At 41.6% G+C, this 23,302-nt stretch overlaps 1 protein-coding gene across 1 annotated transcript in view; it reads left to right on the forward strand.

Annotated features, from left to right (window-relative positions):
• The window catches only part of LOC132407471 (protein Niban 2-like), a 248,893-nt gene that overhangs the window by 82,081 nt on the left and 143,510 nt on the right, over positions 1-23,302 (forward strand). The window contains exon 3 of the mRNA XM_059994058.1: positions 19,979-20,107. Coding sequence (XP_059850041.1) covers positions 19,979-20,107 — 129 coding nt within the window. The remainder of the gene's footprint in view (positions 1-19,978; positions 20,108-23,302) is intronic.

Below are 23,302 nucleotides of genomic sequence, written 5' to 3' on the forward strand. Positions count from 1 at the left end.
CCATTGATGTTGTCCGGCCTACTGAGTTCCTACAGCATTTTGTGTGTGTTGCGTACACATCAGGCTTCACTCGCAGCAGATTATATTTCAGAATCAGGTTTATTATCACAGGCATGTGACGTGAAATTTGTTAACTTAGCAACAGCAGTTCAATGCAATACATAATACAAAATGATAATAAATAAACAAGTGAATCAATTATGTATATTGAATAGATTACAAAAAAAGTGCAAAAACAGAAATACTGTATAGTTTCCAAAGATTCAGTGTCCATTTAGGAATTGGATGGCAGAGGGGAAGAAGTTGTTCCTGAATTGCTGAGTGTGTGCCTTCAGGCTTCTGTACCTCCTACTGATGGTAACAGTATGAAAAGGGCATGCCCTGGGTGCTGGAGGTCCTTAATAATGGATGCTGTCTTAAAGATGTCCTGGGTATTTTGTAAGCTAGTACCTAAGATGGAGCTGACTAGATTTACAACCATCTGCAGCTTCTTTCAGTCCTTTGCAGTAGCCCCTCCATACCAAACAATGATGCAGCCTGTCAGCATGCTCTCCACAGTACAACTATAGAAGATCTTGTGTGTATTTGTTGATGTGCCAAATCTCTTCAAACTTGCAATAAAGTATAGCATTTGTCTTGCCTTCTTTATAACTATATCCAATATGTTGGGGCCTGGTTAGATCCTCAGATATCTTGACACCCAGGAACTTGAAGCTACTCTCTCTCTCTCTCTCCACCTGATCCCTCTATGAGAATTGGTATGTGTTCCTTCGTCTTACCCTTACTGATGTCAACAGTCAGCTCTTTCTTCTTACTGATGTTGAGTGCCAGGTTGTTGCTGCGACACCACTCCACCAGTTAGCATGTCTCACTCCTGTACGCCCTCTCGTCACCACCAGAGGTTCTACCAACAATGGTTGTATCAGCAGCAAATTTATAGATAGTATTTGAGCTATGCCTAGCCACACAGTCATATGTATGTAGAGAGTAGAGCAGTGGGCTAAGTACACACCCCTGAGGTGCACTAGTGTTGATCATCAGTGAAGAGGAGATGTGATCACCAATCCACACAGATTGTGGTTAGGAAGTTGAAGATCCAATTTCAGAGGGAGGTACAGAGGCCCAGGTTCTGCAACTTCTCAATCGGGATTGTGGGAAGGATGGTATTAAATTCTGAGCTATAGTCGATAAACAGCATCCTGACGTAGATGTTTGTGTTGTCCAGGTGGTCTAAAGCCATGTGGAGAGCCATTGAAATTGCGTCTTGTCATTGACCTATTGCAATGGGTCCAGGCCCTTGCTGAGGCAGGAGTTCAGTCTAGTCATGACCAACCTGTCAAAGCATTTCATCACTATCAATGTGTGTGCTACTGGACGACAGTCATTAAGGCAGCCCACATTATTCTTTTTAGGCACTAGTATAATTGTTGCCTTTTTGAAGCAACTGAGAATTTCCACTCATAGCAGTGAGAAGTTGAAAATGTCTTTGAATACTCCTGCTAGTTGGTTGGCACAGGTTTTTTGGAGACTTGCCAGATACTCCATCTGGACCTTCTGCCTTCACTCTCTTTAAAGATAGCCTAGCACTGGCCTGTGAGACGATTGCATTTTCCAGTGATTATAGAGCCATTGAAGACTACAGCACAGAAGCAGGCCCTTTGATCAATCTGGTCAGTGTGAGTCATTTAAACTGCCTACTCCCATCTACCTAAAACCAGGGACTATAGTCCTCCATATCCCTACTGTCTATGTACCTACCAAACTTCTCTTAAACATTGAAATTAAGCTCACGTGCACCACTAGCGTTGGCAGCTTGATCCACACTCTCACAACCCTCTGAGTGAGGAAGTTTCCCTTCATGTTCCCCTTCAACTTTTCACCTTTCATCCTTAACTCATTACCTCTAGTTGTACTCCAACACAATCTCAGTAGAAAAAGCCTGCTTGAATTTATTCAGTCTATACTGCTCATAATTTTGGACACCTCTATCAAATCTCCTCTCAATCTTCTACATTCCAAGGAATAAAATCTTAATTTATAATTCAGATCCTCCAGACCCAGCAACATCCTTGCAAATTTTCTCTGTAATCTTTTCTTTCAACCTTATTTACATCTTTACAAAACTGTGCAGAATTACCCTTGAAATAAATGCCAATATTGCATTTGCCTTCTTTACCACAGACTCAACCTGTAAATTAACCTTATAACCATATAACAATTACAGCACGGAAACAGGCCATCTCGGCCCTTCTAGTCCGTGCCGAACGCTTACGCTCACCTAGTCCCACCTACCTGCACTCAGCCCATAACCCTCCATTCCTTTCCTGTCCATATACCTATTCAATTTTTTTTTAATGAAAAAATTGAACCTACCTGTACCACTTCTACTGGAAGCTCGTTCCACACAGCTACCACTCTGAGTAAAGAATTTCCCCCTCGTGTTACCCCTAAACTTTTGCCCCTTAACTCTCAACTCATGCCCTCTTGTTTAACCTCCCCTACTCTCAGTGGAAAAAGCCTATCCATGTCAACTCTATCTATCCCCCTCATAATTTTAAATACCTCTATCAAGTCCCTCCTCAACCTTCTACGCTCCAAAGAATAAAGACCTAATTTGTTCAACCTTTCTCTGTAACTTAGGTGCTGAAACCCAGGTAACATTCTAGTAAATCTCCTCTGTACTCTCTCTATTTTGTTGACATCTTTCCTATAATTTGTTGACCAGAACTGTACATAATGCTACAAATTTGGCCTCACCAATGCCTTGTACAATTTTAAGACTCCTTCTGGGAGTCTTGCACGAGGACTCCCCAGTCCCTTTGCATCTCTGATGTTTAAACCTTATCCCAATTCAGATAATAGTCTGAACTATTGTTCCTTTTACCAAAATGCATTGTTGTACTTTTCCCGACACTGCATTCGATCTGCCACTTTTTTGCCCATTCTTCCAGTTTGTCTAAGTCTTGCTGCATCGCATTGCTTCCTCAGCTCTAGCTACCCCTCCACCTATCTTTGTATCATCTGCAAACTTTAACATAAACCCATCAACTCCATTATCCAAATCATTGACAAACAATGCAAAAGGTAGTGGTCCCAATACAGACACCTGAGGAACACATCTTGCCACTGGCAGCCAACCAGAAAACGGCCCCTTTATTCCCACTTGCTGCCTTCTGCCTGACATCCATCCATGCCAGTATATTTCCTGTAACACCACAGGATTTTATCTTGTAAGCAGCCTCATGTGACACCTTATCAAATGCCTTCTGGATATCCAAGTAAGTGAAATCCACTGCCTCTCCTTTGTCCACCCTGCTTGTTACTTACTTGAAGAACCCTAATAGATTCGTCAAGCAATATTTCCCTTCACAGAAATCATGCTGACTTTGACTTAATTCATCATTAGTCTCCAGCACTCTCCCAACCACTTAGGCTAATTGGCCTATAATTTCCTTGCTTTTGCCTTCCTCCCTTCTTAAAGAGTGGAGTGACATTTGTAATTTTCCAGTCCTTCAGGACCTATGCCTGAATCAAGTGATTCTTTAAAAATCATGACTAATGCATCCATTATTTCATCAGCAACCTCTGTCAGGACTCTGGAATGTAGTCCATCTGGTCCAGATGACTTATCGACCTTAAGACCTTTCGAGTTTGTCTAGCTCTAATTCCTTTGTAATAACTCCCACTCCATGACTCTCATGGACCTCTGGCTGGCATACAGCTAGTGTCTTCCACAGTGAAGGACTGATGCAAAGTACTTATTAAGTTCATCCATCATTTCTTTGTCCCCCTTTACTACCAGGCGAGCATCATTTCCCAGCTGTTAAATATAAACTCTCAACTCACTTTTACTCTTTATATAATTGAAAAAACTTTTGGTATCCTGCTTTATATTATTGGCTAGTTTTCTCTCACATTTCATCCTTTCCCTTCTTAGGCTTTTTTAGTTGTCTTTTGTTGGATTCTAAAAGCTTCCCAATTATCCAACTTTCCACTTACTTTAGCTAACTAATATGCAATTTCCTTGGCTTTTATGCAGTCCTTAACTTCCCTTGTCACCCACAGTTGCCATTTGAGACCTACCTCATCTGTGGGACATATTTATCCTGCACCTTGTGGACTATTCCCAGAAACTTCAGCCATCTCTGCTCTGCTGTCATCCCCATCAGTATCCTCCTCCAATCCACCTTGGCAAGCTCCTCTCTCATGCCTCTGTAATTCCCTTTATTCTATTGCAATACTGATACGTGTGCTTCTGCCTCTCATATTGCGGTATGAATTCAATCATATTATGATCACTGTCTCCCAAGGGTTCCTTTACATCAAGCTCCCCAATAAGATGTGGGTTATTACACAACACCCAATCAAAGGTGGTCTTTCCCTGATTAGGCTCAGGCACAAATTTCTCTAAAAAGCTATCTTGGAAGCATTCAACAAACTCCCTTTCTTACGATCCGACACCAACAGATTTTCCCAATTCCCTTATATATTGAAATCCCGCATTACAATTATGCCAGTACCCTTATTACATGCCTTTTCCAGCTCTGTTTGCAATCTCAACCCCACACCTTGGCTACTGTTTGGAGGCCTATATATGATTCCCATAATGGTTTTTTACTCTTGTAGTTTCTTAGCTCCACCTACAAAGATTCAACCTACTCTGACCCTACGTCACCTCATTCTAAAGATGAAATTCCATCTCTAATCAACAGAGCCACATTACTGCCTACGTCTTCCTGCCTGTACAAAGTATATCCTGTGATGTTAAGCTCCCAACTGTGGCTTCCTTTCAGCCATGACTCAGCGATACCACAACATTGTAATGACCGATCTCCAATTGTGCCACAAGTTTGCCCACCTCATTCTGAATGCTACAATTTAAATACTCTACCTTCGGTCCTGCATTCTTCACCGTTTTGAATTTTGCCTCTGTCGTACAATTCAACTCATTGCTCTTTCTGCATTTGTACCCAGTCATTAGCTTATCCTTCCTTATATTCATGTTACATCCATCATCTTTTTGTAAACCTGCTGGCTCATCCCTAGCTCTATCATACTGGTTCCCATCCCCCTGCCTTATTAGTTTAAACCACTCCCAGCAGCTCTAGTAAACCTGCCCACAAGACTCAATGGGCCTGATGGCCAAATTCTGCTCCTATGTCTTATGGTCTAAAATTGGTCCCCCTCGGATTCAAGTGCAACCCATACCTTTTGTACAGGTCACACCTGTCCCAGAAGAGGTCCCAATTATCCAGAAATTTGAATCCTTGCCACCAGCTCCAATTCTTCAGCCACACATTTATCTGCCACCTCATTCTATTCCTATCCTCACTGTCACGTGACATTGGCAGTAATCCCGAGATATTTCCATATTTTGTTTATTTGAAACTAATGGCATTGTAATCACTAATGCAAAGTATTCCTCAATACAAACTTCTATCACCTGCCTTGTTGCATTCCCTAATAGCAGATCAAGTATTGCACGCTCTCTCGTTGGGACTTCTATGTACTAATTAAGGAAACTTTTCTGAATGCATTTGACAAACTCTATCACACCTAGCCCTTTTACAGTATGGAGGTCCCAAAGTTAAATTACCTTCTACAACAATCTTATGTTTCTTGCAACAGTTTGCGATCTCTACAATCTTGTTCCTTGAATTCCCTCGGAATGTCGGGTGATCTGTAATAAAGCCCCATTAACGTGGTCATACCTTTCTTATTACTCAGTTCCACCCATAATGTCTCATTAAACAAGTTCTCCAGTCTGTCCTGACTGAGTGCTGCCATGACATTTTCTCTGACTAGCATTGCCACCCCTCCTTCTGTGATCCCTCCCAGTCTGTTGTGTCTGAAACAACAGAACTTTGGAATATTGAGCTGCCGGTTCTGCCCTTCCTGCAACCAAGTCTCACTAATGGCTACAATATCATAATTCCTGATGTTTATCCATACCCTGCACTCATCTACCTTCCCTACAATATTTCTTGCTCAGAACATTAGTCACAACATGTTCAATCTTTTAATTCCTGACTTTGAGGTCTTAACAACATCTCCACAACCTCACCACTCTTTCATCTGGCACTCTGGTTCCCATCGCCCTGCAACTGTAGTTTAAACCTCCACCAGACAGCACTAGCAAATCTTCCCATTAGGTTATTAGTTTTATTCCAGTTCAGGTGCCAACCATCTCTTCTGTACAGGTCTCACCTTCCCTGGAAGAGGTCTCACCTTCCCTCCTACACTACCTTAGCCACGTGTTGAACAGTATGACATTGCTATTTCTGGCCTCAGAATTATGGTAAACTAAAATGCAAGAGATCATTTTTTGTCGTCATGTCCATTCACTTTGTGACTAGACATTACACCAACTGAATGTACTAAATATTTTATGCTGTTTGAAGCACTTGGGGAAGTTTTGGAATCTTACAGGTGCTAAATTAATATGTGGTTCTGCTGTGATCTTGAGACATGAGGGGCAAAATATTTGTAGTTTGTCCTGTGAGCTTTTTGACACCTTGTTGGTAGACCAGCAAGGGAGAGAGCACCACTCGACCTAAATTTGGAGAATGGACTGGTCAGCTGGACAGAATACAAGTGAGGATGCTTTTGGAGATGGTGACCATAAAATTCTGTATTCCAAAGGGGTTATGGAAAAAGATGAAGATAGATCATTACTAAAGTTTAAATTATTGGAAAGCCACTTTCATTAAAGTCAGACAAGACTAGGCAAAAGTAGACTGGGAGCATCTACATAACAAGGACAGGGAATCCTGAGAGGTGAGGGATATCACTGGTCAGATAGAGATAAAAGGAACTCTATGGCAGATATCTTTTTTAGAGTTACAGCCTGGTAACAGGCCTTCTAGCCTTACAAGCCCACACTGCCCAATTACACCCATTTGACCAATTGACCTACTAACCCATACATCTTGGGAATGTGGGAGGAAACCAGAGCACCCAGCAGAAACTCATATGGTTATGGAAATGTACAATTTCTTTGCAGGCAGTGGAGGAATTGAACCCTGGTCACTGGTGTTGTAATAGTGTTACAGTAACCACTATGTTACCATGCTGCCTACAAAGGAAAACGAGTATTGAACATTAAAAAGGAGGAGGCGCATCAGAAATATAGAACATCTAGGATGACAGTTTATAAGGGAATTAGGAAGGCAAAGAGGAGTAATGATATATCACTTGGACAGTCAGTACCTGTTTGGGAAAAGGCAATATGGTTTGTGATCATGTTTGACAAATCATTTGGAGTTTTTGAAATAAGGTAACTAAGGAAGTAGATGAAGGTAAGGCAGTGGATGTTGCTTATCTGAGCTCGAGGAAGGCCTTTGACAAGGTACCTCATGGCAGGCTGATTAGAAAGGTTAGGTTGTGTGGGATTCAGGGAGAGTTATTGAGGTGGATTCAGAATTGGCTTGATGATAGGAAGCAGAGAATAGGGTTGATGGTCACTTCTCTGACTGGAGCCCTGTGACTAGTGGAGTGCCCCAATGGACAATGTTGGGAATTCTGTTATTCATTATTTATGTAAATGCTTTGGATTTGAATGTCATAGCATGATCAGCAAATTTGCTGATGATATAAATTATATGAGGGGGGTAAAGGATGGGGTAAGCCTGGCACTTATCCTTGTAAGCGGAACAAATGCTACATCTGCCTTTACCCTTCCTCCCTCACCACCATTCAGGGCCACAGACAGTCCTTCCAGGTGAGGCGACACTTCACCTGTGAGTCAGCTGGTGTGGTATACTGCGTCCGGTGCTCCCCGCTATATATTGGTGAGACCTGACACAGACTGGGAGACCGTTTCGCCGAAAACCTACGTTCTGTCCACCAGAGCAAGCAGGATCTCCCAGTGGCCACACATTTTAATTCCATGTCCCATTCCCATTCTGATATGTCTATCCATGGCCTCCTCTACTGTCAAGATGAAGCCACAGTCAGGTTGGAGAAACAACACCTTATATACCGGCTGGGTAGCCTTCTACCTGATGGAATGAACATTGATTTCTCTAACTTCTGTTAATTCCCCTCCTCCCCTTCTTACCCCATCCCTTATTTATAATTTCCCCCCCCTTCTCTCTTTTTTCCTCTCTGTCCCTCTCACAGTCACTCCTTGCCTGCTCCCCATCTCCCGCTGGTGCTCTCCTCCCCCTTTCTTTCTCCCTAGGCCTTCTGTCCCATGATCCTTTCCCTTCTCTAGCTGTGTATCCCTTTTGCCAATCAACTTTTGAGCTCTTGGCTTCATCCCTCCCCCTCCTGTCTGCTCCTATCATTTGGGATCTTCCCCCTTCCCCTCCCACTTCCAAATCTCTTACTATCTTTTCTTTCAGTTAGTCCTGACGAAGGGTCTCGGCTCGAAACGTCGACTGTACTTCTTCCTATAGATGCTGCCTGGCCTGTTGCGTTCCACCAGCATTTTCTGTGTGTTGCTTGAGTTTCCAGCATCTGCAGATTTCCTCGTGAAGTTAGTTAAGTCACCAGGACCGGATGAGATATACCCCAGGCTACTGTCGGAAGCAAGGGAGAAGATCGCTGAGCCTCTTGTGATGATCTTTGCGTCATCAGTTGGGACGGAAGAAGTACCAGAAGATTGGAGGGTTGCAAATGTTCTCTTGTTCAAGAAAAGGAGTAGAGATAACCTGGGAAATTATAGACCAGTGAATCTGAGTTTATTTGTGGGCAAGTTGTAGGAGAAGATCCTGAGAGGCAGGATTTATGAGCATTTGGACACGTAATCTGATTAGGGATAGTCAGTATGGTTCTGTCAAGGGCAGGTCGTGCCTTATAAGCCTGATTGAATTCTTTGAGGAAGTAACAAAACACATTGGTGAAAATAGAGCAGTGGATGTAGTGTATATGGATTTCAGTAAGATATTTGATAAGGTTCCCCATGCAAGCCTCCTTCAGAAAGTATGGAGGTTTGGGATCCAAGGAGACCTTGCTTTGTGGATCCAGATTTGGCTTGCCCACAGATGGCAAAGAGTGGTTGTAGATGGTTCATTTTCTGCATGGATGTTGGTGACCAGTGGTGCTCTGCAGGGATTTGTTCTGGGACCCCTCCTCTTTGTGATTTTTTATAAATGACCTGGATGAAGAAGTAGAAGGGTGGGTTAGTAAGTTTGCTGATGACACAAAGGTTGGGGGTGTTGTGGATAATGTGGAGGGTTGTCAGAGGTTACAGCGGGACATTGATAGGATGAAAAACTGGGCTGAGAAGCAGCAGATGGAATTCAACCCAGATAAGTGTGATGTGGTTCATTTTGGTAGGTCTAATTTGAAGACAGATTATAATATAAATTGTAAGACCCTTGGCAATGTGGAGGATCTGAGAGATCTTGGGGTCTGTGTCAATAGGACACTCAAAACTGCTGTGTTTTGACAGTGTTGTTGAGAAAGCATATGGTGTGTTGATGTTCATCAACTGTGGGATTGAGTTCAAGAGCCGTGAGGTAATGTTACAGCTATATAAGACCTTGGTCAGACCCTGCTTGGAGTACTGTGTTCATTTCTGGTCATCTCACTACAGGAAGGATGTGGATACTATAGAGGGAGTGCAGGGGAAATTTACAAGGATGTTACCTAGATTGGAAGGCGTACCTTATGAGAATAGGTTGAGCGTACTTGGCCTTTTCTCCTAGGAGCAGCAGAGGATGAGAGGTGACCTGATAGAGGTGTATAAGATGATGAGGGGCATTGATCATGTGGATAGCCAGGTGGCATTGTTTTAAGTTGCTTGGAAACAGGTACTGAGGGGATATCAGGGGTAAGTTTTTCACACAGAGAATGGTGGGTGCATGGAATACACTGCTGGCGGCAGTGGTGGAAGCCGATACAATATGGTGTTTTAAGAGCCTCTTGGGTACCTGGAGCTTAGAAAATAGAGGGTTATCCACTAGGGAAGTTCTAGGAAGTTTCTAGAGTAGGTTATGGTTGGCACAACATTGTGGGCTGTAGGAGCTGTAATGTGCTGTAAATTTCTATGTTCTAAGTGTGAGGTAAATTTTGGACTTCGGACTTTCTAACCAGGATAGCACCTATACAGTGAATGACAGGGCACTGACAAGTATTGTGGATCAGAGGTACCCGAGAGTAAAAGTGCACAGTTTGCTCAAAGTGGCCTCACAGGAAGACGGGGTGATGAGGAAGGTATTTATCATGTTGACCTTAGTCAGTCAAGGATTAACGATACTATGTTGTAGCTATGCAAGTCAGTGGTAAGATGATACTTGGAGTATTGTGTACAGCTTTGGTCACCCTGTTCAAGGAAGAACATTGTCAAGCTAGAAAGAGTACAGAAGAGATTTAAGAGGATGCAACCTGATCTAGAGGGTCGAATTTAAAGGAAGAGGCTGCCCATGCTGAATCTTTATCAGAATCAGGTTTATTGTCACTGGCATGTGTCGTGAAATTTGTTAACTCAGCAGAAGCAGTTCAATACAATACATAATAATATAAAAATAAGAAAAACAAACAAATTACAGTCACTTTATTTATGTATAGTAACTAGATTAAAACTAATACAGGAACAGAAATAATGTATATTACGAAAGAGTGAGGTAGTGTTCATGGGTTCAGTGTCCGTTTAGGAATTGTATGGCAGAGGGGAAGAAGCTATTCCTGAATCACTGAGTATGTGCCTTCTGGCTTCTGTCCCAGCTTCCTTATGGTATTCCTCAGCGTGTAGGAGATGAAAGGTGAACTTACAGAAACATTTAAAATCATGAAGGGTATGGATAAGATGGATGGTTATAGTCTTCTCCCCAGGGTGGGGGAGTCCAAACCCAAAGGACACAAATACAATAGAAGAGAGTAGAAATTTGTAAGAACAGTGGTTCCAGAACAGATTTCAGCAGAACCACACCAGTCACTGACGTCCAGACAGAACATGTTCCATCTATTGCCACCCTCTGCCTTCTTTGGGGAAACCAATTTTGTATTCACACAGCCAAGTTTCCCTGGACCTCATGCCTCTTGACTTTCTGAATGACTCTACCTTATCGGTCCCTCACTAGAATCCTTATATATAGCATCCAGTGATCTACCTTAATCATTTTGTTTTGCGACTTATTTGAAAAAATCAGCCATGCTCGTGAGGTGCAACCTGCCCTTACAAAGCCTTACAACTATCCTTAATCAGATGATGCTTCTCCAAATACTTATAAATCCTGTTTCTTAAAAATCCTCTCCAATAATTTGCTCACCAATGATGTTTGACCCATTGATCTATAATTCCTAGGATAATCCCTATTACATTTATTGAATGATGGAAAACATTTGCCATGCTCCAATCACACTACTGCTGTAGCAAGTGAGGAGACAAATATCATTGCCAGCAGTGCATCAGTGTCTTCCCATGCTTCCTGTAGTAACCTAGGGTATATCCTGTCCAACCCCAGGGACTTCTTCCGTTCTCTCCCCCTCACCTCTTTTTCACCCCTCTCAGGTTCTGCTCTTCGTTCTTCAATTGTCCACTGCTTTGTCCTATTAGTTGCCTTCTTCAGCCCTTTGTCTCTTATACCTATCCCCTCCCAGCTTTTAACTTCATCCTCCCCCCACCTCATTGCATCTAATTCCCCTACCTCCTCTGATTTCAGGCACATGATTCCTGATTGGTCATAGAGTTATAAAAATTCTATATATTAACTTTTTTGTTTAAAAAAAGTCAAATCATCATTCAACTATACATAGATTTAGGTGAACAAAAGTGTTCCACTGGGGCTAGCACCCAGGGCATGCCCTTTTCTCACTGGTAGGAGGTACAGACACCTGAAGGCGCACACTCAGCAATTCAAGAACAACTTCCACTCTGCCATTCGATTCCTAAATGGATGTTGAACCCTTGAACAATAGCTCACTTTTTTTTATGTATAGCATTTATGCTTTTTGCATGATTTTTAATCTATTCAATAAACGTATACTGTAATTGATTATTTATTACTTTTTTCTTCTATGTTATGTACTACATTGAACTGCTGCTGCTAAGTTAACAAATTTCATGTCACATGCTGGTGATAATAAACTTGATTCTGATATAGGCCTCCAAATAGCAGAAACTATGTGGTGTTAAGATTGCGAAGGGAGCTGGAAGAGGCTTGTAATAAGGGTAATGTCATAATTGTAATGGGAGACTTGACCGTGCAAAGAAATTGCGAAATCGGGTTGATATCGGATCGCAAATGAGGGAATTTGTTGAATGCCTCTGAGTTTGCTTTTCAGAGCAGCTCGTGTTTGAATCTACTCAGGCAAAGGCCATCTTAGGTTAGGTGTTGTGTAATAACCCAGATTTTATTGGGGAGCTTAATATAAAGGAACCCTTAGGAAGCAGTGATCATAATATGATTGAATTCATACTGCAACTTGAGAAGAAGAAGCATAAGTCACACATGTCAGTATCGCAATGGAATAAAGGGAATTACAGAGGCATGACAGAGGAGCTTGCCCAGGTGGATTGGAGGAAGATACTGGCAGAGATGCTTGATGTTTCTGGTAATAGTTCATAAGCCGCAGGATAGATGTGTCCCACAGAAGAAGTATTTCTCAAATGGTAGGGTAGACAACTGGTTGTCAAGGGAAATTAAGGACTGCATAAAAGCTAAGGAAAGGGCATGTAAGGTAGCAAAAGTGAGTGGGAAGTTGGATGATTCCCACAACTCTGAGTAAAAAAACTTGCCCCTCACATCCCCCTTGCACTTTCCTCCTCTCATCTTTAATGCATGCCCTCCAGTATTAGATATTTTATCCCTGGGAAAGAGATTCTCCATGTCTACTCTATCTTTGCCTCTAAGTATCTTATAAACATCTATCAGATTTTCCCTCCACCAGAAAAAAAAAACGCAGGTTTCTCCAGCCACTCATGATAGCACATGCTCTTTTAATCATGCAGCAACTTCTGCACCCTCTTGGAAACCTCAACATCTTTCCTATAGTGTGTTGACCAGAACTGCACATGATACTCCAGGCATGACCTAACCAGTGTTTTATAAAATTGCAACATAACCTTCTGACTTTTGAATTCAATGCGTTGACTAATAAAACAGGTATTCCTTAAGCTACCTTATCGACCGAGCAGGAAGGAGTTTAATAAAGAAATTAGGAGAGAAGGCCTTGGCGGACAGGATTAAGGAAAACCCCAAGGCATTCGACAAGTATGTGAAGAGCAAGAGGATAAGATTTGAGAGAATAGCACCAATCCAGTGTGACAGTGGAAAAGTGTGTATGGGACCGAAGGATATGGTAGAGGTATTTCAGTATTTAAAGTGGAAAAGGATCTTGGCGATTGTAGGGATGACTTGCAGCAGACTGAAAAACTTGAGCGTGTAGATATTAAGGGAGAGGATGTGCTGGAGCTTTTGGAAAGCATCAAGTTGGATAATTCACTGGGACAGGACGGGATGTATCCCAGGCTACTGTGGGAAGCAAGGGGAGAGATTGCTGAGCCTCTGGCAATGATCTTTGCATCGTCAATAGGGACGGGAGAGGTTCCGGAGGTTTGGAGGGTTGTGGATGTTGTTTCCTTATTGAAGAAAGGGAGTAGGGGTAGGCCAGGAAATTATACACCAGTGAGTCTTACTTCAGTGGTTGGTACATTGATAGAGAAGATCCTGAGAGGCAGGATTTATGAACATTTGGAGAGGCGTAATATGATTAGGAATAATCAACATGGTTTTATGAAAGACAGGTTGTGCCTTACAAGCCTGATTGAATTTTTTGAGGATGTGACTGAATACACTGATGAAGATAGAGCCGTAGATGTTGTGTATATGGATTTTAGCAAGGCATTTGATAAGGTACCCCATGCAAAGCTTATTGAGAAAGTAATGAAGCATGGGATCCAAGAAGCCCTTGCTTTGTGGATCCAGAACTGGCTTGCCCACAGAGAGCAAAGAGTGGTTGTAGATGGGTCATAATCTTCATGGAGGCCAGTGACTAGTGGTGTGCCTCAGGGATCTGTTCTGGGACCCCTACTCTTTGTGATTTTTTAAATAAATGAGATGGATGAGTATGTGGAGGGATGGGTTAGTAAATTTGCTGATGACATAAAAGTTGGGGATGTTGTAGATAGTGTGGAGGGCTGAGGCTACAGCAGGAAATTGATAAGATGAAAAACTGGGCTGAGAAGTGGCAGATGGAGTTCAATCCAGATAAGTGTGAGGTGGTTCATTTTGGCAGGTCAAGTATGATGGCAGAATATAGCATTAATGACAAGACTCTTGGCAGTGTGGAGGATCAGAGTGATCTTGGAGTCTGAATCCATAGGTCACTCAAAGCTGCTACGTAGGTTGATTCTGTGGTTAAGAAGGCATACAGTGCATTGGCCTTCATCAATCATGGGATTGAGTTTAAGAGACAAGAGGTAATGCTGCAGCTATATAGGGCCCTGGTCAGACCCCACTTGGAGTACTGTGCTCAATTCTGGTCGACTCACTATAGGAAAGATGTGGAAACCATGGAAAGGGTACAGAGGAGATTTACAAGGATTTTGCCTGGATTGGGGAGCATGCCTTATGAGAATAGGTTGAGTGAATTCGGCCTTTTCTCCTTGGAGCAATGGAGGTTGAGAGGTGACCCAGTGGAGGTGTACAAGATAATGAGAGGCATTGATCATGTGGATAGTCAGAGGCTTTTTCCCAGGGCTGAAATGGCTAGCACGAGAGGGCATAGTTTTAAGGTTATTGGAAGGAGGTACAGAGGAGATGTCAGGGGTAAGTTTTTTTTTACACTGAGAGTGGTGAGTCCCTGGAATGGGCTGCTGACGGCGGATATGATAGGGTCTTTTAAGAGACTCCTGGATGGATACATGGAGCTTAGAAAAATAGAGGGCTGTGGGTAAGCCTAGCTAGTTCTAAGGTAAGGACATGTTCGACACAACTTTGTGGGCCTAAGGACCTGTATTGTGCTGTAGGTTTTCTATGTTCTGGTTGCCAGACAATATTAGGAAAGTTAAAATCACCTTTCAGAACAACCCTATTATTACACTGTTCCAGAATCTGTCTCCCTGTCTGCTCCTCGACGTCTCTGTTACTATTGGGGCTGTATGCAAAACATATTGCAAAACATATGCAAACTATTGGGGCTGTATGCGTTATTGCCCCTTTCCTGTTTCTGACTTCCACCCACAATGACTTGGTAGACAATACCTCCATGACTTCCTACTTGTCTCTACTTGTGTGACAACCGACCCATCCTCTGCCTCTTCACTTCAGTTTTCTTTGCCCTGCAAATCTAGTTTAAAACCTCCCCAACAGCATTAGCAAACCTCCCTCCCAGGATATTGGTTCCCCTCCAGTTCAGATGCAACCTGTCCCACTTGTACAGGTCACCCCTTCCCCAGAAAAGTGTTCCAATGATCCAAGGACTTGAAACCCTACCCTGCAGCATCTCCTCAGCCATTCATTCATCTGCGCTATCTTACTGTTCTCATCTTCACTAACTTGTGAACATCTTCACTAACTGGGAGTAATCCAGAGATTGCCACCTTGGAGATTCTGCTCTTCAGTCTCCTTACTAACTCCCTAAACTTACTCCACTGGGCCTCTACCACCCCCCCACCCCATCTGAGTCATTGGTACCACCATGAACTACGAACTCTGACTGCTCACCCAACCCTTCAAGAATCTTTTCCGACCACTTAGAGATATCATGGACCCTAGCACCGGGGAGGCAACGCACTATCCCAGCACTTCTTTTGCTGCCACAGAATCTCCTATCTGTCCTCTAACTATCCCAGATGATTATTGCTCCACCTGACTTCACTCTACCCTTCTGAGGCTTGGAGCCGACCACAATGCCATTGGTCTGGCTGCTGCTGCCTTGCCCAGATAGTTCATCCCTTTCAGCAGTATCCAAAGGAGTATACCTGTTGCTGAGGGGAATGGCCACATGGGGACACTGCACTGACTTCCTACTCCCTTTACCTCTCTCAGTGTTCACCTATCTACTCCATGAATTTTGCACTCTGTGTGTAACCATCTGCTCAAAAGTCACATGTATCAATTGTTCTGCCTCCCAGATGATCCTAAGTTCATCCAACTCCAGCTCCTTAATGTGATCTTTCATGAGCTGGAGTTGGCTGCATTTCCCACAGGTGTAGTCCTCGGGGAGACTATCAGGTTCCATGAATTTCCACATCCTACTGGAGAAGCATTCCACTGCCATATCTGCTATCCTGCCTGCACTGTACAATGGGCAACCAAGACCAAATCTTCTAACCTATTTCTTTGGCCTCTGCCTCTTCTCATTGAAGCCTCTTGAGTCAAAGCCTGACGCTCCTACTCTCTCCACTGGCCTACAATAGCCATCCTGACAATCGCTGCTCCACTTGCCCCTCTGTACTTTTATTTAATTAGCAGTGCTCTGCTCCCGACACTTATTGGACCTCTAGAATGTCTTGACGCCCACGAAGCTCTCCTTTTATACTATCTTCGCTGACCTGCAAATAACCTCTTTGAAGTGCTGTGCTTCCAATTGCTGTTTGGAGCTCTGTTCCTCCATACTGCAAAGAATCCTGCCAGTAACCTTGTACTCCATCTTCAAGTTTAATCTTCCAAAGTGAATTACTCAACTCTTTTCTGGATTGAACTCCATCTTCTACTTAACAGCCCAGCTCTGCATTTTGTCTATGTCCCGTTGCAACCTACGGCAACCATCTACGCCAGCAGCCTTCATGTCATCTGCAAAATTACTAACCCACCTTTTCATGTCCTCATCCAAGGTATTTATACAAATCACAAAGAGCAGGGGTCCCAGAACAGATCCTTGGAGAGCATCACTAGTCACTGATCTACAGGCAGAATCTTCTCCATCTACCACCATCCTTGCCTTTCATGGGGTAGCCAATTTTGAATTAATCCTGACATGGATCGCATGCTTCATGACTTAATGACTTAAACCTTGTCAAATGGCTTACTAAAATCCATAGACACCCCATCCACTGCTTAACTTCATTAATTTGTTTTGCCACTTCCTCAAAAAACTCAATTACACTCATGAGGCATGACCTGCACCTCACAAAGCCATGCTGACTATCCTTAATAAGACTATGATTCCCCAAATGCTCGCACATCCTATCCCTAAGAATTCTTCCCAATTGTTTGTCCACCACTAACATAAGATTCACTGGCGTATAATTCCCTGAATTATCCCTTTCATCTTCTGTGAACAACAGAGCAACATTTGCCACCCTCCAATCATCTGGTGCTATTCCATTGGCCAGAGGGGACATAAAGATTGTCATCAATGCCCTAGCAATCTCTTCCCTCACTTCCCATGGCAACCTGGGTGTATCCTGTCCAGCCCTGTCATTTTATCTATCCTGAACACAAGATTTTACAGATGCTGGAAATCCATCATGGATTTTATCTATCCCAATGCTTTTCAGAAGCTCCAACACTTCCCCTTACTTAACTTTGACATGCTATAACAGACGGCATGATTTCCAGGATTGGCTTCTTTGATATACCACTTGTCTTTCTTTCTTTTTAAATCTTTTTATTAATTTTTAAACAAACATAAATGAAACATGAATATAAAGTGAGAATACATAATTGATAGTTTAAGTAGACATTCAAATATATAATAGTCAATATATATGGCCTCCCAAACTCATAGTATTTATGAACAAAAGAAACAAAAAGAAAAAAAAAACCCAAAAAAAAGGGGGAAAAAAACACTAACCAACATGGGCCATTGCATAATGTTAAATACATACAGTAGCGCCAATAACTCCGAACCTCCATCCAAATAATTAAGGATAATAAAAGTCAGGTTTAGGAAAAGACAATTTAACTCATATGAAAATGTTGAATAAATGGTTTCTAAGTTTCTTCAAATTTAACTGAAGGATCAAAAACAACGCTTCTGAATTTTTCTAAGCTCAAACAAGACATAGTTTGAGAAAGCCACTGAAATATAGTTGGAGGATTAATTTCTTTCCAATTCAATAAAATAGATCTTCTAGCTATTAACATAACAAATGCAATCATTCATCGAGATGAAGAGGATAAACGACTATTATCCACCATTGGCAAACCAAAAATTGCAGTAAAAGGATGCGGTTGGAAATTAATATTCAGAACTCTTGAAATAGTACTGTAAATATCCTTCCAGTAATTTTGTAAGCAAGGACAAGACCAAAACATATGGGTCAATGAAGCGACATCAGAATGACATCTGTCACAGGTTGAATTAACATGAGAATAAAATCGAGCAAGTTTATCCTTAGACGTATGAGCTCTATGTACAACCTTAAATTGTATTAGGGCATGTTTAGCACAAATAGAGGATGAATTGACTAATAGTAAAATTTTCTCCCACTGCTCAGTGGATATAAGACAATGCAGTTCTTCTTCCCATTCCTTCTTAATTTTTTCTGATACATCTGATCATATTATAAATGACAGCTACTAAACCCTTTTGACAAGGATTCAGAGCTAGAATTCTTTCCGTAATGTCCAATGGACATAATTTCGGAAAAGACTGTAACTCATTATACAAAAAATTTCTAACTTGCAAATATCTAAAAAAAAATGGGTTTTAGATAAATTATATTTATTAGATAGCTGTTCAAAGGACATAACGCTATCATCCAAAAACAAATCACGAAAACATGTTATACCTTTTGTTTTCCATAAAAAAAAAAGCTTGATCCATAAAAGAGGGCTGAAAGAAATAGTTAGATATTATAGGGCATGATAAAATAAAACTTATTCAAACCAAAAAATTTACAGAATTGAAACCAAATTCGCAATGTGTATTTAACTATAGGATGATATACCACTTGTCATAGGCTTCCGTTTAAACAAACCACAACCCGAAACCATTACCCTCTCCTTTCTATTACAAAGCCAGTTTTAAATCCAGCCTAACTGGATCTTGTGACCCCTCACCTTTTGGATCACTGTACCATACAGAACTTTGGTCAGCCTTTCTAAAATCTACATGGACTACAAATGCATTGCTCTCATGGACAGATTTGTTTTGCTGCTATCAGAGAATTATTAATCAAATTAATTGTATCGGATCTCCCCTTAATAAAGTCAGTGATTATAAGACCTTAAGGTATAAGGAGTATAATTAGGCCATTTGGCCCATTGAGTCTGCTGCACCATTTCATCATGTTTGATCCATTTTTCCTCTCAGCCCCAATCTCCTTCCTTCTCCCTGTATCCCTTCATGCTCTGACTAATCAAAAACCTATCAAACTCTGCCTAAAATATACCCAATGACTTGGCCTCCACAGTTGCCTGTGAAAACAAATTCTTCAGATTCACCACTCTCTAGCTAAAGAAATTCCTCCTCATCTCTGTTCTAAAAGGATGTTCCTTTATTCTGAAGCTGACTCCCTGTTCTTGGACTCCTCCACCATAGGAAATGCATCCTCTCCACATCCACTTTATCAAGGCCTTTCAACATTTGATAGGTTTCAATAAGGTCACCTCTCATTCTTTTGAATTCCAGTGAGCACAGCCTTTGAGCCATCAAATGCTCTTAATTTAACAAGCCTTTCAGTACCAGAATCATTTTCATGAGCATCCATTGCACCCTCTCCAATGCTACCATATCCTTTCTTAGATACGGGGCCTAAAACTGCTCACAGTACTCCAAGTGAAGCCTCACCAGTGATTTATCTGCTAAAGTGGACATTGGACTTACGTGCCTAAAATTATCTGGCTTATTCATGGGTCCACATGAAAGAACCCTGAAAGATCATTCAAGGAGGAAAATGGCTTTCAGTGCAGAACTGTTCTGAATGCAAGATGTAACTCAGAAACTGAAAACAAAAATAGTAGAAGCTGGTATAATGTGCATTCCTGAACCTACGTCATAACTAATGTGGCCAAATTCATCCAGATCAATGATTGAAATTTTATTCAGGGCCATTGAATGTTGCAGATAATTATTTTCAGTAAACAAGTGGTTAATATACAAGTTTAATAAGTCTATGCGTTTATTCTTTTTCATGTAGACTCCATTAAAGGATAAAATTATCTTTTCTGGCAATCTCTACCAATATTTGGAAGTAAGCAGAAAGTGGAAGAATAGACATTTTGTTATACGTGATGACTACAGTGTGGAGTACTATGATGGCAAAATGGTATGTATTACATTATGGAAGTGTAATGTGTTGCAATTAACACTAAGTTATTTTCTGCTCTCAATATTTTTACCACCTCTGGACCTGCAGCACCCTTATATTAATGTATGTCATGCCCTCAGTAGCCATTTTATTAGGTACCTCCAGTAAATGTTCGTGGTCTTCTGCTGCTGTAGCCCATCTACTTTAAGGTTAAATATGTTGTGTGATCAGAGATGCTGCTCTGCACACAACTAATTATTTGAGTTACTGTTGCAAACCTGTCAGCTTGACCAATCTGGCCATTGTCCTCTGACCACTCTCATTAATATGGTATTCTTACCTAGAGAATTACCGAGCATTGGATTTTTTTTTTGTCTTTCACACCATTCTTTGTAAACTCTAGAGACTGTTGTGTGTGAAAATCCCAGGAGATCAGAAGTTTGAGATACTCAAAACTAAATCATCTGGCACCAGCAATCATTCCGTGGTCAAAGTCACTTTGATCACATTTCTTCCCTGTTCTCATGTTTGGTCTGAACAACAACTGAACCTCTTGACCATGTTTGCATGCTTTTATGTTATAAGTTGCTAATTAGATATTTGCATTAATGAGCAGGTGTACAGGTGTGCCTAATAAAGTGACCACTGAGTATATGTCAATGACTACACCTATTTAAGTCTGCACCCTGGAGTTCATTTAGTGCAGTGTGATTTGACTCAAATTAATTATTGTTTCATATTTTTATTATACTCTCAAATCAATCTGCAGAACCATTTTAACACAGGTAGTTCAGGCACAAGGATTCGCAATTTAGTTAGTGTAAATGGAAGTATAAAATTGCAGAGTAACATAAATAGACAAAACTCTAGAACAGCTATTCATTTCAATATAACACAAATCTGAATTATCAAATCATCATGTGAGATCATTAAATGAGGTGACTGTTTATTTGGTTTAAAAAAAGCTAGGAACTCCAAGTCCAACAAGAATCAGGATTTTATTTGCATATGCTCAGAATGCAGTTACCAATCAAAATATGGCATTGATGAATGGAATTTTAGCCTATATAATTTGAGTTTTTAAAAAAACATGTATGTTATCTAGGCATTCTAGGGAAAGTGTACATTTATTTAGGGAGCTTTTGAACTTACACCTCCAAGACCCCTCTGTATGTAAGTGCTGTTAAGTGTCCTGACAATAATTGTATACATTCCTCATAACTCCCAAAGTACAATGTGTCATATTTATTTGGATTAAACTTCACCTACGACTTCTACCACATTTTCAATTGATATCCATCCTTTGATGCTTAGAAAGCGCTCCTTTGCATCCTCCCCCTCTATTTGGAAAATTGAATCACTCCTCCATTTTGCTGCTGCCAAAGTACAGGCAGAAGCTGAAACAAGAAGCAGCCATAGTTAAAACTGTCCACTGTTGGTCCGACCTCCATGCTGCAGGACTGCTTTGATGACGTCAACTGGAATGTCTTCCATGATGAGGATGTCTCTGAGTTCACAGATGGGGCCACAAGTTTCGTCTGAAAGTGCATTGAGGGTGTTGTCCCCCAGAAATTGGTCAGGGTCTATCCAAACCAGAAACCTGCGTCAACAGTTCCGTGCGAGCAGTACTTACCGCATGGCACAGAGCTTACGTTGCTAGTAATCAGTGGGAGCTCAAGCAATGCAGTTACGATCTGCGCAAAGTCATCAAGGCAGCAAAACATTACAGGGACAAGATTCAGACACAACTTTCCACCAACAACACAAGCAGCTTATGGCAAGGTCTGCACACCATCACAGACTTCAAAGCTGAATGCAGTGGAGAGTTTCCAACATCGCTGCCTCTCTCCCAGATGAGCTAAATCTTTATTACACTTGATTCAATGTTGCCAAAACTGAGCCCCTCAGGTGACCTGCAACTTGGTCATCTCTGTGGCCAAGGTCCGCAGGTGTTTCCAATGAGAGGACAGTCGCAAGGTTATGGTTCCAGATTGCCTCCTAGGGCGGGTACTCAGGATGTGCGTGGCACAACTGGCAGGTGTGTTTACAAACATTTTTAATCTGTCTGTCTCCCAGTGCAGTGTCCTCCTGCTTCAAAACATCCACCATTGTTCCAATACCTAAAAAGACCAAGGTAATGTCTGAATGACTGGTGTCCTGTTGCACTCACCTCAAAAATAAGCAAATGCTTCGAGAGGCTGGTCAAGGACGCATGCTGCCACCTACACTGAATCCCCTACAATTCACCTACCGACACAACTGATCAACAGATGACGCAATAGCTACAACTCTACACCCCATCCTTACACATCCGGAGAAGAAGGATGCTTATGTGAGAATGCTTTTCTTGGACTACAGTTCAGCATTCAACACCATAATTCCCTCCAGGCTCGACAGGAAGCTCAGAGACCAGTGTACATCGATGACTCTCACGGGCTGCAGGAATTGTACTGGTTTTCCTCTTAAATATACTCCTTCTGAACTTTCTACTGTTGTGATCTGTAGCATGTAAATTTCCTCTTAAGAATTGTCTACAAAATTACATCAATGACCTTCAGGTCTCATATTTGATGGTTAATTGCAGAGCAGGAGAGCATAGCACCTTTAAGGGTCAATATCATGGCCGCAAATGCAGCAAGAGAGGCAGAATTTAAATCAGGCTGAAGCATAGAAGGGTGAGGCTTCCTCTACCTAGCATCTTGTTAGCAAATGTACAGTCACTAGAAAATTGACAATCTCAGAGCAAGGCTACTGTGTCAGAGGCAGATGAGGCAGATCTCAATTGTTTGTTGCACTGAAAATTGTTTAAATATGGATACATTGGATGCAATTATATAACTAAGGTTTTATGATTTTCAGAATAGATCAAACTGTGAACTCTGGTAAGGAAAAAGGTGGAGGCGTATGCTTTTTGATCTTTTCTCGTTAGTGCATGGACACTGGGGTTATGTCAACTTCTTGTTCCCCTAACTTAGAACAACTAATGATTAAATGTAGACCATTCTATTTGTGTTGGGAGATCTTATCTGTGAATCTGACTGCAGTTTACATAGTACCTATGGGTGATTATAAGCAAGCACTCACGAAGCTGCTCAATGTTTTTAAAAAAAGGATCTAGTGCTTACTGGGTGTATAAGGTGAATAAACTTGTGCTTCCATCCGGGTACTGATATCAGTTATAACCAATGTTTTAATGACAAACTCTGCCATCTT

Source organism: Hypanus sabinus, chromosome 18, assembly GCF_030144855.1.
Source record: "Hypanus sabinus isolate sHypSab1 chromosome 18, sHypSab1.hap1, whole genome shotgun sequence".
NCBI classification, from domain to species: domain Eukaryota; kingdom Metazoa; phylum Chordata; class Chondrichthyes; order Myliobatiformes; family Dasyatidae; genus Hypanus; species Hypanus sabinus.